Source organism: Opisthocomus hoazin, chromosome 4, assembly GCF_030867145.1.
Source record: "Opisthocomus hoazin isolate bOpiHoa1 chromosome 4, bOpiHoa1.hap1, whole genome shotgun sequence".
Classification (NCBI taxonomy): domain Eukaryota; kingdom Metazoa; phylum Chordata; class Aves; order Opisthocomiformes; family Opisthocomidae; genus Opisthocomus; species Opisthocomus hoazin.
In genome coordinates this window covers 48,049,378-48,067,667 of record NC_134417.1, presented here as the reverse complement: position 1 = coordinate 48,067,667, position 18,290 = coordinate 48,049,378, and the positions used below count along the sequence as shown (strand labels likewise).

General features: G+C 44.6%; 1 protein-coding gene across 1 annotated transcript in view; it reads right to left on the bottom strand.

The window, feature by feature from the left end:
• The window catches only part of TRIM71 (tripartite motif containing 71), a 57,440-nt gene extending 39,484 nt beyond the window's left edge, over nucleotides 1-17,956 (bottom strand). The window contains exon 1 of the mRNA XM_075418941.1: nucleotides 17,051-17,956. Coding sequence (XP_075275056.1) covers nucleotides 17,051-17,956 — 906 coding nt within the window. The remainder of the gene's footprint in view (nucleotides 1-17,050) is intronic.
• Between the last annotated feature and the right edge of the window lie 334 nt (nucleotides 17,957-18,290).

The window sequence follows — 18,290 nt, the reverse complement described above, 5'->3', positions numbered from 1 at the left end:
TACTGCTTATAAAGTATCACTACTGCTTATAAAGTATCACTAACTCTGCTATAAGGATACTAAAAAATAAGACACTAAATGGTAGTTTTGTAATTGACACATCACCACATTACACCTTTAATCTGTATGCGATCAAAACTAAATACAACATAGAGGGCTTTTTTGCTGCTAAATAAAAATATTTTAAGGACCTCCAGGGCTGCATATTACTTGCCATTTAAATCCAAGAATGATCTCAGAGCTCTTTAAACATTACGATTCAAAGCTAGACAACTAATGATGCTTAGAAAAAGTCAAGATGCAACAGCAGACTTAGTAAAGCTTGTGTAAGATCTTTCACCCTTTTCTATTTCCTCACCCTAAAATCTGCAAAAAGAAAGGCTATAGCTTGCACAGTGAAATCTTCTTTGCTACAGCTACAGTGTATGTCTTTAAGCAACTCCAGCTTATTTTCTAGTTTGTACTGCAGTAATACAAGTGAGTTGTGTTTTAACTCGGGATAAAGAATTTAATGATATGAAATAAAAGCCACTGGAGCACAGACTGGCACCCCAGAACCTACCCGCACCCCCCCACTGATGAGGGGAGCCAGGCTCATCCTTGCTCTCTCCTAGTCCAGTCACTCAGGTTCTGCACTATGAAGCCAAACAGCTTCCACAAGAGACTCCAAGCCACCATCACAGAAGTTAAGACTTGGAAATTCATTCACAGGAAACTGGATTTACACCCACCTCATCTTTTAGAGGTGCATACAATAGGGATACAGAGCAAAGCCACTTCTCCATCATGACCTCCCACCCCTACACGTGAAGCAGCTGGGGTAGGGGGTGCAAGAAAGACTACCTTTGGGAAAGGGTTTTGAGCTGCAACTTCTGAACAGATGCTGGAAACCCAGATCCTCTATCCCCATTATGGAGCTTAAGTTACACATCACAAAATTAATTCCATTTGCTAATATAGAAGTCAGGATGTTGTCAGCATCCTGACAATCCCACTCAACCACTGAAGTCCTCTCAAGTTCTATAAGCACCTTATCTCTGTCTCAAGTTTCTGCATTCCACTAGAACTTGCTGCTTCGGGTGGAGACTGCACTAAGTGGCATTACAGCCCTTTGGGATATGGGCATTAGTGCTTTGCAGCAGAGTCATTCTATGGGAGAAGTCCTCAGAGAAGGCAGGTCAGACTTCTCTCTCCTTTGGGCAGGTTTTATGCAGGAAGTCTTCCCAGCACCCTGCCGGATTGGCAAGAGCCAGCATCAGGGGCGTTCCTCAAGGCCGGCTTCATATTTGGCAAGTTGACTGGGCTGGAGAAGTCACCCTTCTCTACACATTCTCAGGAATAAGGTTCACTGCATAACCAGATAAATACTCTGCCTGCACAACAGTGGATGTTTATAGGAAAATACAAGGCTGCTTACAGTAAGAAAAGGTATTTTGACGTAACCCTAACTTCCCTCCCAACTGGGAAGTCTTCTGGAATTAAGGGTTCATTATCATAATCACACACAATACAGGTAACACTGAAGCCGCAATATTTTAAACAACTCCTCAAGCCAGCCTCACTAGAACTGCTGTCAGAAACATGGTTAGAACCTAACGTCACCCTTCTTCCCCCAACTCTGCAGAAGTCGGAATTTAGTATTCAATCAACATTGTTTATCTGAATGTGGCCAAAACTAGGATCAGTAGGAAATAGTTTGTCAATCCCTTTTGAGGGCATAAAGCCTAAATCCCCTTGTGCCAGACATTACTTTCAGATGCCAGCACTGCTGCCAAATTGTCTGGTCACCTAATCTAGCCAGGACAGAAGCACATCTTAGCCTATCATATTTTTTAAGGGAGGCAGAAACAGAGATGGGTCAGAAAGAGTTGAGAGTCACTGAACCAAGGAGTACCCCTTCTTTTTATTCCAGGGTAGACTCAGTAAATGCTTACTATTTCCATACAAAATCTCAAGTCTACAGTATGTGATACATTAAGACTTTCACCACACAACCACCTCATTCAGAAACACAGCATCAGAAAACATCACAAGAAACTACAAAAAGTATTTTTAAAAAGGTCAGGATGATGAATAGCCAAGAGGTGGCAGTGTTTCTATCTGGTAAACAAGAAAAATACTAATTGTTTATAGCATTCTAGTAGGGTAGGAAGTCCAGTGGCACCAAACAGGGATATTTCGCAAGCAGTGCAGGTTTTAAACAGCTCCTCCCTCCTCTCAGCTGCACCCCAGTTAAACTGAATAGCTTCTTCAGGCACTACATCCAGTTCTTGGTTAAAGCAAGTGCTCTAAGTAGCAGTATACTACTACAAACATCTAGATTAATAGTAATTGGATGCTTCTAGACAAGAAGGTGGCAATATTTTTAGTGGTTTAGTAGGTTCCAATAATGAAAGCATTATAACAGATTGTCTATGCAGGGGTTCTTTTAACTTGGCAAGGAATTCTCAGCTTTAGAATAAAGATTTCAGCTTTTTCAGTTTGACTTAGATTTACAAAAAAGGAAGGGTAACTGTATAAATCAATACTTAAATTTCATTTGGCATTTAAGCTAGCCTAAGGAAATCCCAAGACTGCCTCACCTCTGAATTTTTAACATGGTTATTGAACACTGGAAGATGAAGTTTCAGTTCACATGTTCAGTGCAAAGGTCACAAGCTCTGCAAGACCATGATCAGAAACATTCCAGGGCAGTGTTGCTTAATTCATGGCAACAGCTTTATTTAACAAAAGCACTCAAGGAATGGTTTCCCTCCGTAACTCCATATGGGATCAAACGTGAAACAAGTCAGCTTACTCCCAAGAAGTGGCTTCTTTGCCCACTTGAGAGCTGGGCATTTTTAGAAAATTTATTTTGCCAGTTTTGTTTCTTTTTGTTTATTTAAACTTTGTTTTATAAAGATCTTTCATTCTGAAACAATTTCTACCTAGTTCTAGCAGAACAACAGCCATGGTGTACATACTTGGCAGGAATGTCTCCCCTGCTTGGAGAAAAACAGATACATGAAATGGGGAAAAACAACCCACACACCACGATATTGTGACTCTCACTGATTTAGGAGAGTATCTTTCAACAACAGCCATTTGCTCTTAGTGAACTGCTGGCAGCAGTTTGTCTCGGTCAGACAGGGGTCTCCGAAAAGAAATTCCCTTTCTCAGGTCACAAGTATAGTATTTTACATCTTTTCACATCATGCTGCTCAAAAACATGTGCTATTTCATTAGAATATATGCATCCAAAACAAGTTACTAGATTTGCAGGAATCTAGGAACTGAAGGAAGTCACCTCGGATTATTTCCCCCTCCCCCCCATTTCCTTCCTTAAGGCAAGGGACTGTATAACTGTCTGTCAAAGTATCTTTGTCACAGAAGCCAAACAGAAAATTGCCAATCTACATCCAAAATGAGAATCCACTAATACAGGTGGCAACTATTCCTTTACACACACCTTAGGAAAAATTCATACCAGCAAGCTTTGTCGTAAAATCATAAGCCACAACATGGAATGAAGCAATTGTTCTCAATGCAAGAAAGAAACCAAATTCTGTCAGTTCCCCAAGAACAAACAAGTAGAATAGAGTTATAATGAGAATATACCCATTATCATGAGTAGTTCTCACCAAGGTAAGCCATATACAAATGCACTTGAATTCTCAAGAAGGTAATACTGTTTTCTCATATGCTGAGGAATACCTGGAAGAGTAAACAAGATTTCCAAGGCAGCGTACCATTTCAGTGAGTCTCTCACCTGCTGACAGCACACGGTCATCTCAGCTAGGAGGTATCACTATTCTTTTTTTTTTGTTCTGGTGTTCATTTCAACATGCAACACTTCCTCTTTCCAATCAATCCCCTAGCTTATGAGAAGTGTTTGCTTTTATGTTTCCTCTTTGGAATTAATTTCAATGTGTAACAAAAAACATTTGTGAAAATACCGTCATCTCCTCTACCCAAGATAATACTCAATTTCATGTATTATATGGTATTTTTAGTTGAGACCACAGATTTTTTTTTTGCTGTTGCTCATATTAGAAAACTAATGCTAAGAAAGTGTAAAACAGGACATCATCAAGGGTTCCACATGATAATTTTAGATATAAACTAAAATGGAAGGATACCTTGTGGAGCTGTTACTTTAGAACTATATACTATACTGCTTTCCATATTTTTTTCTGCAACAGCTATATTGAGCATTGGTGAAGACAAAACCGCAGTTCTGACAGGATACTGGTTCAGTACATTATTCCTACATTGATTAACTGTCAGGATTTATCTTTCATTTAGGAAAAATTAAGTCAGTCTTACTACAATAGCCAAACCCTTATAAATACTATATAAAAGTGATGTTTATGTAGGTATACTGACAATATATAATGAAGACAAATGAATAACAACAGAAAAAGCATATTACTAAACAGCTGATAGATATAAACACATGCTCCATGTTTAGAGTGACTTGCACTAGCAATAAAGACAAGACAAATTAAAAGTGAGATGCTTAGTCACAAGAATGCTCTATAATGAAAAGCAGAACTATGGCTTTAACCAAAAATTCATTCAAAGCGTCCCAGTTTAAGGCAGAGCTGGGGAAGGAGAAGAGATATAAACAGATCTGGACAAGAGAAAGGGAACTTCAGTACTTTTTCTCCTTCTTCCCTACAGCATCCTCAGCTGCAGGTTTTGCTACCTCCATTGTCCAACAATTTCGGCCAGCCTGGCACTCACTTCCTTCCTCTTAAGACTTGAGCCCGTTCATCCTGCTACTTGTTGCTAATCAGTGTGTGAAGGAATCGGGTACAGAACACAGACTGTCTGAAGGAGGCTGAAGCAGAAAGGAAAAGAACCCTGGCTGCCAAGAAAGCCAATGGGATCCTAGGATGCGTTAGGAGGAGTGTGGCCAGCAGGTCGAGGGAGGTTCTCCTTCCCCTCTACACTGCCCTGGTGAGGCCTCATCTAGAGTACTGTGTCCAGTTCTGGGCTCCCCAGTTCAAGAAAGATGAAGAGCTGCTGGAGAGAGTCCAGCGGAGGGCTACAAGGATGGTGAGGGGACTGGAACATCTCTCCTACGAGAAAAGGCTGAGGGAGCTGGGCTTGTTCAGCCTGAAGAAGAGAAGGCTGCGAGGGGACCTAATATATACTTATAAATATCTGAAGGGTGGGTATCAGGAGGATGGGGCCAAACTCTTCTCAGTGGTGCCCAGCAACAGGACAAGGGGCAATGGGCACAAACTGAAGCACAGGAAGTTCTGTCTGAACATGAGGAAGAACTTCTTCCCTCTGAGGGTGTTGGAGCACTGGAACAGGCTGCCCAGGGAGGTTGTGGAGTCTCCTTCTCTGGAGATATTCAAGACCCTCCTGGACAAGGTCCTGTGCAGCCTGCTGTAGGTGACCCTGCTTCGGGCAGGAGGGTTGGACTAGATGACCCACAGAGGTCCTTTCCAACCCCTACCATTCTGCGATATGCAGATTTCGATAAGGGATACCTGTGCCAAGGCTAGTGAGGCAACTAACTGGGTTTTGTATAAGCCAACTTGCTTTGCCTGAATATCAAACACTACATTGCTTCCCTCCCCCCATAACGAATGCAACTTTCTGTGCCTGGACTCTGCTTGGAGTCCACACCCTTGAGGAGTTTCATCAGCCTGAGCTCCTCAGCAGCCCTGTTCTTTGCTGAATGGCATCGGCTGGCATTAAGAATAGGTTCCAGAAGTGAAATCATTTGCAGAATGAATATACTAACCTTGAATTGTATTTACAAGGAGATTACTCAAAATGCATGACTTCACTGTAAGAAACTGGTTGGCAAATGAGCCAGGTGAGTAAGTCCTCTTCACACAAAGTTTCCAGTTTGCTTATCTAGCCACAAAAAACAATTAACATAAAGCCAGTGAGTAGTTTAACACCCTAAATTACTTCTATAACTATAAAAATTATAGTCCTATCTGGAGATAAATAAAATCCAATTGTTTGCAGCATCTAAGGACTGAGATAGGAAAATGAAACTATTAACTGAGACCGGTTCAGGGTGATTTTTTTGTTCCAGTTTGTAGAAGTTAACTTCATGTTAACACCTGCACTTTTAAATTAAAGTTCCCCCATTTCTACTCACAGCGTAGAAAGCTTCTTGACATTGTTGCCAAGAGACCAAGATAGGAACACTAGTAAATACTGTCAGTGATCACATACTCACTTCACTGACTCAGAGGCATAGGAAAAGTAATGAAAGACCTGACAAGGAAGCGTTCAGGTGAAAGAAGAGCCTTTGGGTCTAATCCAAGCCTGAATGTATAGTATTGCCACTACAACCTTCAGTGACCAGAGAACCCAACTACTCCAGCCTTTTCAAAGGCATGCTGACCTTACCTACATCCAGTCAATGGCCAAAGGCTCATGCAAGGGGAAACAAATGTACACACTATGGTAATTTTAACCACAGTGCTTCAGAACTTCCAGAAGAATCTTTCTAATAGTTCTCTGGAAAGTCTATCTTCCTGGATCATAAGTTTTAATTTTAACTAGCAGCCTCACATGCAATCAAAGCCTACAATTGGCTCCCCCAAAAAATTATTTCTGGAGTAAGCTACTCCGAATGGAAGCCCCCCCACCCCTTCAGACTCACATGAACACTGCCCAAGAGATTTTCCCCTTGTCTTTGGTACAGAGACAAAGAAGTTAGGCTGGCTTGACACAGCTGCTACTGTTTAGAAAGTAGCAGTTCATATTCAGAGATACTTACTGAACTACTTTTCGACAAGATGCAAAGATGGGATAACATCGCCTTTGCCAGAAAGGCAATAACATGAAGACAGTCACACTTGTTTTGACAAGTCAAAATTGTCTAAAAGTTATCCCATGGAGTATATCAAATTTATATGCATTTGTACGCAGTCTGCCATTGGGAAGAGCACCTCTCAAGAGTGGCCTGAGGTTTGGAGCAGACAGCCCTCCAGCAACATGCCAGCTATGCAGAGGAAGTCAGCTCAAGAACCTGCAAGGCCTCCTTCCACTTACACCAGCCTGCTTAGACTGCCCGCTAACCTCCATACTAACCTTTCCACATCAGATGTTAGGTATGTCTGCTCTAGCAAGAGGCTCAGAATCCTTGAGAAAATACGTAATGCTAAACGAGAGCAAAAGCTACCATGAAACAGTACTGTCAATTAAAATACATGTTGCCTAGAATGGAGAAACCAGACGACACCTTCATTCTAAGAAAGGGCATGCTGTTACCTTTGGGAGACTGTCAGCCACCATTTATAACCCTAATCTAATTCTTAATTCTAATCTTATCAATGCTTCCATGATATTGGGGGGGCTGGGAATTATTACTCATACTTAATACAATTGTATTAAGTACAAGAGTGGAAGTAGCAAGAAGGGTGTTACACCTGCCCCCCGTTACCATTTTATTAAGCACAAGAGCAGCACTGGAAGACAGACATCAGTGTTCCAGTAATTCTGTTGTATTTGACCCTCTTTAATTCCCTAATATTTTGTTGCTGTTAGTTTGGTTATGTCTTTCAGCATAGAATCCACTCTAGACCACTGCCTGACATTCCTGGTTCCAATTTTTTTTGTTCTTGTTTTTTGTAAATTGTCCCTCCTCTCTTCCCAAAAATATTCGCCCATCCATTTAAAAGCCTTTAACAGAAGTTGACACCAAATGCATCGAGTCAGGACTCTACTGCAACATTACGGCCGCTTCTACACTAAGTAGAGGCCAGGAAAGTTGTATTTGTTCAGCCAATTCAATATGATACAACAGAATTTAGTTGTCTGCACAGTAGTTTCCATAACTTGCAAGCACTTTAGTGGGAGAATCACAATTTTCATTTGCCCCTACGGACAACCATTGTTCTCTGAAGGGAGATAATTCTCACAACAACTTTAGCTGGCTTTCTTATCAGCCATCAATTAAAGAAAATCTGGTTTCCAATTTGCTCATCTAGCCACAGAAACTGTGTTTAGGACACACTCAGCCAGCTAGTTTGGCAACCAGTTTCTTACAGAGAAGTTATGCCTTTCTCAAGTAACATCCTTGTACGGATCAAGTATTCTTGAAATTTGAGTGACTTTGTCTAGCAGCCTGCAGACCCCCTTTCACGCTCCAACTTCAATGTATTAAGTCTCCAGTGCCTTTGGGCACACCATATACAGCAGTGGGGGCAGGGTGTGCTGCAAGGGGGTGAAATTTAACTCTTTACCAGCATCGCTTTTAAAGGAAAAAGGCAGCTTGGAGGCATGAAGATTCTTTCCATTCTCTGACAAGTTTTTCCTCCACGTAACAGACTCACTCTGTCTCACATTTACATGTACTTACTAAAACCTTTTACAACTATATAGTCAACTTCCAAACCACAGAAAGACACAGCAACAGCAAGCCCCTAGAAGCTACGCGATCCTTATCTCTTACACCCTCAATCACCCGACATGGCATTACTCAAGGTTACAGAAGATCAGGAATAGTAACCTTGTCAGGCAACGGGGACCAGTACTGACTGGTTCACCAGCAATTTGCAGACCACACTACCAACCCTCACATAAGACAGCAGTGTTCTCCAGTCCCTTGATACAATGCTAGGTTGGATTATAAAGCTTAAAGGCATCCTTAATGCAGACAGCTTCCAGGCTTTGCTTACACCAAAGCTTTAAGGCTAGGGATTTTTATATTGTACACTTACCTGTCTGACAGTGTGAATGGTGCGAGTAATAAGATCCACTGAAGTGAAGGGGGAGGGAAGAGGATTTGAAGTTTGACAGCTGACATTTTCCCCTAAATAACAGTTTGTCTTTTGTTAACCAAAAGCAGCTGAACAAAAGGCTGTATAAAATTAGTCTTCTAGCATATGCCTGCCACTCTGGACAGCAAGCACCTAAATATGCAAGCAGAACCCATAAAACCTAAGACAACATAGGACATGTGGAAGACACAGCAACTTGCTCTAACATTACCATCCAGGAACCCCACTGAAGTTTGATTTCTGAATCTCAGGTCCCTGCCAGCCTTTTAATCCAGCCAAACACTGCATTTGGTAGTTCTGTATATTTGCAATACCTTAATTAGGGCAAGGAAATACTCATAGCAGATGGTTGTTTATAACAACATCGGCTACCCACAAAACGTATGGGATGGCAAACGACTAGAAAAGATAAGGCTTAGCAAACTTGACAAAATAGCTTTAAATGTTTTGGTTATGCACAGAGATTAACATTAAAGTGAAAATGAGGCAACACAAGTTTAGCTATTGTTACCTTCAGCTCACTGAAGGACCTTTCTCCCCCAAAAGCACCCAGATCCAAGGGCAGGCAGTTGGTATTTCAACAGTCCTGGAAAGCACCGGTACTGAGAGGAGCCTTGGCGATTACTTGTGTGATCTTAGTGAAGACCGTACCATGGTAACCAGAGTAAGACAGAACTGAGGTAACAACAGGACAGCAGCCTTTGATTGGACTGATCTGCTCATTTCAGAAGCAAGTTTACGATATTTTGCGTTTCTTTATTCAGTAGAGACCATTTCGAATATAGCATTGAAGACCTATCACGCTGTCCCCAAAATTTTAAATATTGAACTTTGAAATGTGACTTTCACCCACTGACAGCGAGACAAGTTTAAAGATTTCCTCACGTTGCCTACCTACTGCTAGAAGTTAAGCCATTTTCTCCAAGTCAGCACCAGTGCTGAGGCATATAGCACAAAGTATGGAGAGCCATAAAACAGTAAGCTTCTAATTTAAAGTTTCCAGTTCAAGTCTTAGTCATTTCAAAAATATTTCACCTACATATGTAGGAAAACTGCTGACCAGACATCATCCTATCCAACGAGCTCACCATCTGAGGTTTTAGAAATGCATGTTATACACTCAAGTGAAATAACAGGACTGGAGCTCTTCTTTCTTACAGCTGAACATGTAACTATGAATTAATTCTTTTGAGGAAGTGTCAGTACTGCATATGTATCCAAGAGGCAGCACAGTAGGACAACAAAGAATATATATTCATGAGCCTCATCTGTGGGTACTGAGTTTTACTCCTTTTCATGCTGAACAGCTAGAGCATTCAAAGCTGGTCAGCATTTTTAGTTCTTAAGTGTGATTATTAGCTACAGACTCCATAGTTGAAAATGTCATCATTTTATTGAGGGTTCATAAGGAAGATGAAGAAAGAAGTAGCTTAGAGTCAAAAGAATTCTACTAAAGTATTACTCCTGTATTAGCCACATAAAATTTCTCTTCTTTAAGATGGGAGGGGGAAGGGGAAAGAGGAAAAGTTGTCCAAAGTGATACTGTATATAGTAAGCTTCTGAACTCAAGTTAGAAAAAGTTAGCCGATAGTATTGCTCCAGTTCTTCAACATGTTTCTGTTCCATTCCTGTGACTCAAATTTATTTGGATGCACAAGCATAATTCGTTAGATAAGAGGACCAAACTCATCCCACCCATATAGCCCTTCAACAAGCACAGCCAGAGAAAGTAGAAGACAACAGATGGAAGGAGCCACAGATGGGCCCATGATGAGAACAGCCAAAACAAGGACCTATGCCTAATGTATTTTAGGATCAGGAACATCCATTTTACTACATTAACCAATACTTACATAGCCAAGCAGTAGTCCCATTTCCATCCAGTATTTCTACACTTTTAGTGAAAATCAGAATGATAGTGTAAAAGCATTACTAAAAATTGTGTACTACATAATTATGATCCAAGATCATATCTAACTGCTCTACTGAAAGTGGATTACAGCTAAAGACAAACCCCTTCTGTGAAACCTTATCTGTGGTAACATTAGTCTTGCATTTGGTGCATTGTTCATACAGCTTAAGGTCTGTGCTCCCAAGACATCATGATTCTTTGTCTGATGGAATGACACCAACAACTTTGCAGGAAGGGAGTATGGGAGAAGAACTAGGAGGGAACAGGGTCAAGACAGTAATGAAAGAGGAATGATACTTTCTTCAGTTTAAAACAGAGGAACTAAGTAGCTTTCCTCCGAGGAAGCATGGTCTAGCAAGTGTGTTTACACGCTCTGCAGGTTGAGCTGAAAAGAGAAACTCCCACACATGACGCAAGACTTCTTCAATAAATCAAACCAAAATTCAGTCAGACCCTCTCTCCAAGCTGAGATACACTTTGAGACAGAAGTTTTAGCAAAACTGAAGTTAAATAAAATGAAGTTCTCAGTATACAGTAGCCTAGTCTCATACTATTTATTGCATGCGCACATCTAGTCCTATTTTCTCAAGAAAATTATAACCTCAGAAGTCTGTGCTGCAGCCTTCAATTTTCTACTGTATTGATACTGTTGGTTTTTCAAAGAAGTTCTCAAAGTAAAAACAGTCCATGAAAGCTGCCTGAACAGACAAAGCATTTCTGTTGTTGTTCCACACACACCCCCCCCCCCCCAATTTTTACTCACTGGAAACTATGTGAAGTCAAGTATAATTAGACCAGTAATGTAATGATATCAGATTACCACCAAGGAGAAAAAAAACACAACAACTTTGCTGTATTTACCCTAAAATGTTGAGAGTATTTGAACATCAGTCACAGCAAAGCAGGGGAAAGGAGGGGAGGTTTTTATTCTGTCCAGTATGGTATTAAAGCTGTTTCAAGCCCAGCAAAGTTTTCATTCTCTTACAAGAGCAAAGCAGTTAACTAAAACTTTTACATTCAGAGAAGAGCCAGAAGCTAAAAGGTATGCTGGGGAAGGGACAACTGAAAGGAAGGTAAGGCAGAGTAATCAAAGAGGTGACCTGTTCAGCACCAGCTTTGTGAGCAATATTTGTAAGAACAAGCGTGAAACTAGAGATTATAAAAACCCTTCATCGTTCCAAGGATTAAGCCCACACTACACAGACCATGTATGAACAAGATAGTTATCTTCCCTGCTTTCTTCACAAGGAAGAAATTAGAGGAAAACAAGTGTCAGTAACCGAATCCAAAGTATTATCTTCACATTGGGCACCTGCATGTGCATTTGAGATCAGAAAAGATACCCGAAGTACAACAAATGAAGAGTGCATCAGTATAGAGAAGTACATGCACAGTTTCTTGCATGTAGTGGAAGTATCTATTTCTCTAGCTCATATGCACATTCTCCCATAAAGCTGAAGCTATAGCAGCCACAACAAAATAAAGTATTACATATTAAGACCAGTGCCTCCAGCGTGTACTCCTTTGTTTTAATCATTTTGTTAGGAGGTGAAAAACCCCAACCGTTAGAAAAAGGAACCACAAGTGCCTGCATCACATTTCTACCACATACTACAGTTTCTTATCAATAGCGCTTGAGCAAGACACACAGAACTGGGGACACAGGTGCATTCCCTTTGTGTTAGCCAACTGTTTTGGTGAGACGTAGGGGTGGACAGGGTTAAGGACACCACGGAGTAAAGCTCAGTGTTTGGCAGCCATGGCAAGCCATTGCCATTAATTACATAGAGGGAACATATCTAGTCTACCCTTCCTTCCTAGCCACACTCCTCCTTCCCCCTCATACCAGTTCAGTTTGGGCCAGATTCCTCTGCAATTCAAATAAGTGCGTACCAATGCTAGAAGAAGGAAGCAGGGAAAGAGTTTTCTATCACATTAAGTGAATTAAATTGGCTCACAGAAGCACGTCCTGAGCACACACAACCAAGCCAGTGAGAACAGAGGAGGAAGCGAGAGCCCCTTCTTTGAGCAGCCATGAGATGTCACGATAGCTCATTCCCTTTGGGGAACCAGAGCTTTACCCTACATTAGAGCAGCTTAGGTATAAATTCAATCAGCAAATTTAGCCAAGGTATCTGATGAGTAGCTTTCAGTTCAGCTGACAGTTAACAAGTTTGAATGCCTTCCCCTACACATAACACAAGCTTTCAAAGGTTGCATCTTTTAGTCTGCAAGACAATAAGGAGAAGTATAATTTTTTTTTGTAGTCTAAGAAGATAAATTCAGGAGTATATGCAGCAGCTGAAGAACTCAATATAGCAATCTAATTTTAGCCAGCCTTGTCCACATGCACTGATACCTCCACGAGCCATTTCAACTCACTGATCTGGCAAGAAACTTCTGAATTTGTGAATTAATCTGATCAGTGAAGAATCTGACCAAAGCCAAAACCAATGCAAACCAAAGGAAGGAACAGGATGGCTATGGGCAAGGGGAGAACGAACTTTAAAATCCCTTCTTGCAGTGAGGGTGAGCCCTGGTGCCACAGGGTTTTTGCCTTGTAGTCTGTGAACCACTACCAAAATGGAATCTGTAAAGCAATAGGAGAACTAAGGGGTCACAGACCATTAAGTTGACTGAATTTGGCAACTCTGCACTTTCTGTAGAAAGTGTTAGACATCTGCTATTGAAGTGTTTTGACCATCCGCCGCTGTTATCACCATGTGATACTGAAGCACGTAGCAGCTGAGTTGGCATAAAGAAAACACCACATTATTTGAGGCTCATGGTCTTTTCCAGTTTCTGCAACAGCAAAGTCATTTGAATCCAGGTTAGTTTATCTATGCAAGCCAAGTATCCTACAGCTGTTCCAACACCTTCTAAGCATCTGGTTTGGTTTGCAGCCTATTATTGAGAATTCTATGAGAAGAAAAATAGATGTGCTCTTTCAGTCTGAAAGATGAGCTCTTTCAGTCTGAAAGATGAGACAATCAAGTACACTGACATATCAACCCACATATTTCATTTAATGATGAATAAGCTTAAGGTAAAACCTTTTTCAAGTTTGAAGTCCCATTCTAGTTACTTTTATGACAGTAACATCTAGGTACTACTGCAATGTTGACAATTCTATCCATACAAAAAAACCTGTCACACAGAAGAAAGTTTTCAGAGTTGCAATACAAATATTGCTACATTTACAGAATGCTTTGAAGCATCTGACTGAGGTGAAGCATTTCCCTCACTGCCCTGACAGCATTTTACCTCAGACACTGAGGTTCCAAGTGGTAAGTAACCAGACTGGGTTTCAACAGCAGCTCTATGACAAAGACAGACTAGCTTTTGCCTTATTTTTTTTGTGGGAATAGTTTACTTTTTCCTTTCATGCATCATTGTAGTATTTGCAGGCACTAGCCACCCTGAAAGCAGTGCCCAGAGTTCCACTTTCTTTAATGTTTGCCACTACAGTAAGTCAATAGTCTCTGTTGCCAGTGACTGCATGTACTTAGAGCACACAACAGGTTACTGTTATTTTACAGGAGCCAAGAGCTCATCCGAGACCAAAACCAACTCAACTAAAAAGGGACTGCTCCAGACATCCCAGTCCCAGTAAAAAACTGAAATCTGCATTTCTCTGTACTGAAAGGATGAGCAACTACACCGATCTTGTCTCGCAAACGCGTATCTGCAGTCTTGTTCTGAGATACGGAACACCCAGTAAGTAACCACCCACAGCGCTATTTCCCTCCTCACTTGAGGAAAGCTCAAAACGGGGGTGGGAGGAGGGAAAACTATGGGGAATGGACAGTGCTTCCCAGAAGGAGGGGTGGAAAGGCAGAGAGGAACCAAAGGTAACAAGTGAAGCAGTGATATTGAAAGGACAGCAGTATCACATCCTAGGTGAGGAGCTAGAAAATCAGGCAGCCAGCTGCTTTGGCCCAGAAAAGCCTCAGGGACTTGAGGTCCGAGTCAAACTCCTTACAAGTTTTCTCAAACAGGGCAAGGAGGATACATCCTGGGAAAGGAGAACTCCGCATCCGAGAGGAACTACTGTTCTGGCAGATTACAGATGAGATCTGCCTCTGCTCAAACTTGCCTGCATGACATCAGTCTGAGGGAATACCCTGCTCTGTCACCAGCTTTTTCCCCGCTTACATACAGAGCAGAATCAGTTTGTAAGCGCTAATATTAAGGTCTCAAGCTGCCATTCCAGACTTGCATTTTCGGTTTGTTTTTACAGTCAGACAACCAAAGTACTTGGTGCATCACTTCAGTACTCTCTTGGAAGGCTGCCTTTCTATTATCGTTCCTTTTATGAGGCTGTAAATAGCATTCTTAGAATTAAACAAGCAATAACACTCAGTTTTGCAGCCACCCTTTCTCAAAAGCGCTGTACACCTCGCCAACATTTTTAGCAAAAGTGAGAAATATTTACAGTATAAATCTTTCCCAACAGTCACAGTCTCTCCCAAACATCTCCTCTCGAGTAATAAATACTTGCAAGTATTGATCAGGTACACCCACATTAAGGAGCAACCAAAACTCACTAATCAAAAACAGTAGTAGATCATTAATTTCCAGAATAAAAGCCCCTCTCAACAGGAGCTAAAAGGTTGAAAATGCTCACTTGTTTTAAAACAATTTCTAGGTCTACAGGACACAAGGACACCCAAAACCAACCCTAAGAGACATACGCTCTTTCCAAAGCGCACTGTTGAAAATAAAATTAGTTATGTAAAATAAATTAACAAGCTTTTTTAGAACTGACTTCTAGAAAAAGCTATACAGTTTAAGCAAGGCTAGAATGTATATTTCCCTTTGCAATTCAAGCTTTTAACTCTATGAAATACCTTGGAGCTCCCGTCCCAGCTACTCTTCACCAAGTGGTGGAGAACCCATCCGCTTTAGAAGCTGGTTATTCTATGCTATGGCCAACAGTCCTCCATTGTTCCATTTTACACACTTCAACAAGAAGTTTTGTCATACTGAGAAGACAAGAACTAGAAGCTTTTTAGCCCACACCACAACTCCAAAGTTATACTCCAAAACGAATGCAGAAACACAGGGGGTTTTTAGCATATTAAGAACTTCATGCTTCGTTTCATTCTGGCACTCTCTATTCTTGTATTTTCTTTAGGAAGCCCACTAGCAGGAAGATACTCAAGACACCACAAAAATCTGCAAGCAGCCCAACTACCGGTAAGGCGTTTCATTTTATTTATTTATTTTTTAACCTCCTTGCCCTTCAAGTCAACCCCACGGCGTCATTTTAAGGTTTTTTTATTTTTCCACAAAATTCATACTTTCTGTCCTCTGACCCTAGCAGCTTTAAGAAACAAGAAGAGCTCTTCCAGAGCTTTCTAGAAATTTCACAGGTACAGCAGCATTACAGATAAGAAAAGCGACCCCGCTTGCCAGCTGCGGACAAAGGCATCACCGCATTTCACCAGGCTGAACGCCTTCACGGATCACCTAAGCGAGCATCCCACAGAAAACTCTTGTGCTGCCCCATCCTCAGGCAGGCTTTCCCCCTGAAGGGGCTTGTTGTGCTGTCCGATTTCATACTGGGAGGAAATTACTGAAGTTACTGGAAAATTCCAGCAAAATCCCCCGCGCTGACCCCCAGAGCAGAAGGGGAGGGAGGGGGGAAAACAGCAGACCGCCATTTCCCACTTTTAGATGAAAATCAGGTTTCAGACTATCGCGGGAAGAAACCGTGTCCCAGCGAAACTTCGGACACCTTCGGTACGCTCTGAAGCGGCCGTAGCCTCCTTCGGCTCTGAAGCGTCACTCGCGATCATCAGAAACAAAGCTGGCGAGCAAAGCTTTTTAAATGCAGACCGTGCGAAGCGAGTTCCCACTTTCACACCGGTGAAATTCGCGTTCGGACCGCGGAGGCAGCTAAAATGTCACCCCCGGAGCAGGGGATGCGGCTGGTGTAAGCAAGGGCGAGCATCTCTGCTAACTTTACAGGCGAAGGTAACTTCGCGTCAGAAGCCTCAGGGGCTCGGGGGGCTCCAGGCACCTCTGCGGTACCCCGCTCCCCTCGGTGCCCGCCCGGCGGGCTCCCTCAGGCAGGCAGCGCCCGCCGCCGCCTCCGCGGTGGCTTCCCGGGGCACCGACGGCCGCCTCCCGCACCTCGCCGCGGGTCCCCGCCGGCTCACCTCCTCCTCCTCCTCCTCCTCCTCCTCCCGGGCGGCGGCCCCACTCCCACCCCCGAGCCCCGCGGGGCGGCCAGACCCGATCGCATCGGCGGGCGGAGGGAGCGCTGCGGCCGTCCCCCCCGCCCGCCGCCGGGGTGCGAGGCGGGCGGGGGCCCTCTGGCGCCGACGAGGGGCGGGAGCCCGGCGGCCGCCCCCTCCCTCCCTTCCCTCCTTCTCTCCGCGCCCCGGCTCACCTCGTCGTCGTGGTGCTGGCAGTAGCTGGCCCGGTCGGGGAAGACGGAGAGGATGTTGTAGGGCGAGGCCGGGTAGGGCGGGCTGAGGGCGAGCGGAGCGGCGGGGCCGGCGGCGGCGGCGGGGCCGGGCGCGGCGGCGAAGCGCTCGATGAAGTGGTCCTTGGTGAGGCGGACGCGCTGGTGCGCCCGCACGCAGTTGTCGCACAGGTGCTCCTGGCAGTCGAGGCAGCGGGAGCTGGCGGCGTTGCCCTCGTCGCAGGAGCTGCAGCGGGGCTCGCCCTGCCGGCTGTGGGGCCGCCGCAGCAGCAGCGCCGCCGAGGAGCCGCCGCCGCCCGAGGAGGAGGAGGACGACGTCGAGGAGGGCGCGGCCGAGGCGGCGGCGGCGGGCGAGGAGCCGGCGGCGCGGTGCGGCGGCGGCGGCGGGCGGCCGTGGTGGCGGTTGTTACCGCCGCCGCCCCCCGCTCCCGCGCCGGAGCCGGCCCCGGCGGCGCGTCCGTTCTTCTGCTCGTCGGCTGCGGTGGTGGCGGCGGCGGCGGCCACGACGACGACGTCCAGCAGGTTGCTGAGGAGGAAGTTGGAGGAGGGCAGCGCGTCCATGCCCGAGGGCTCCGAGATCACCACCTTCTGGTCGCAGACGGGGCAGCGCAGCTTGAGCGCGTCCCCCGCGCCGGGGTGCCGCTGCGCCTCCAGGCACTGGCGGCAGAAGGCGTGCAGGCAGGGCAGGACGTGGAGCCGCCGCGGCGGGCCCCCGCAGGAGGAGCCGCCGCCGCCCCCCCCCCCGGAGGAGCCGGAGGTCTGCGAGGAGGACGAGGAGGTGGAGGAGTTGGAGGAGAGGGGAGCCGGCGAGCCGCACATCTCCTTGCACAGCGGGCAGATCTGGAAGTCGGACTCGGGGAACGAAGCCATTTGCGATGGGTCCGGCTCCCTGGTGGGGCGGGGTGGCAGAGCCGTGTCTCCCCTCCCTCACCAAAAAAAAAAAACAACCCAAAAAGGGGGGGAGGGGAAGAGGAGGACGTTCGGAGCGGCGTGGGGAGAAGGTAGTTCTGCGAACGGCTTACGAGTGAGCTGGCATCGATCGGTCGTTTTGCCAAGTGGGATCGATCGGCCGGTTTTGCAAATACGGTGTCATCGATCCGGCGGTCCGCAGGGAGCGAGATCCTCGCCTCGTACCTCGCTCGCCGCTACGGGGGGGGGGGGGGTATTTTTGGTATCAAGGTGTAGCCGTCCCGTTCTCTCTCGA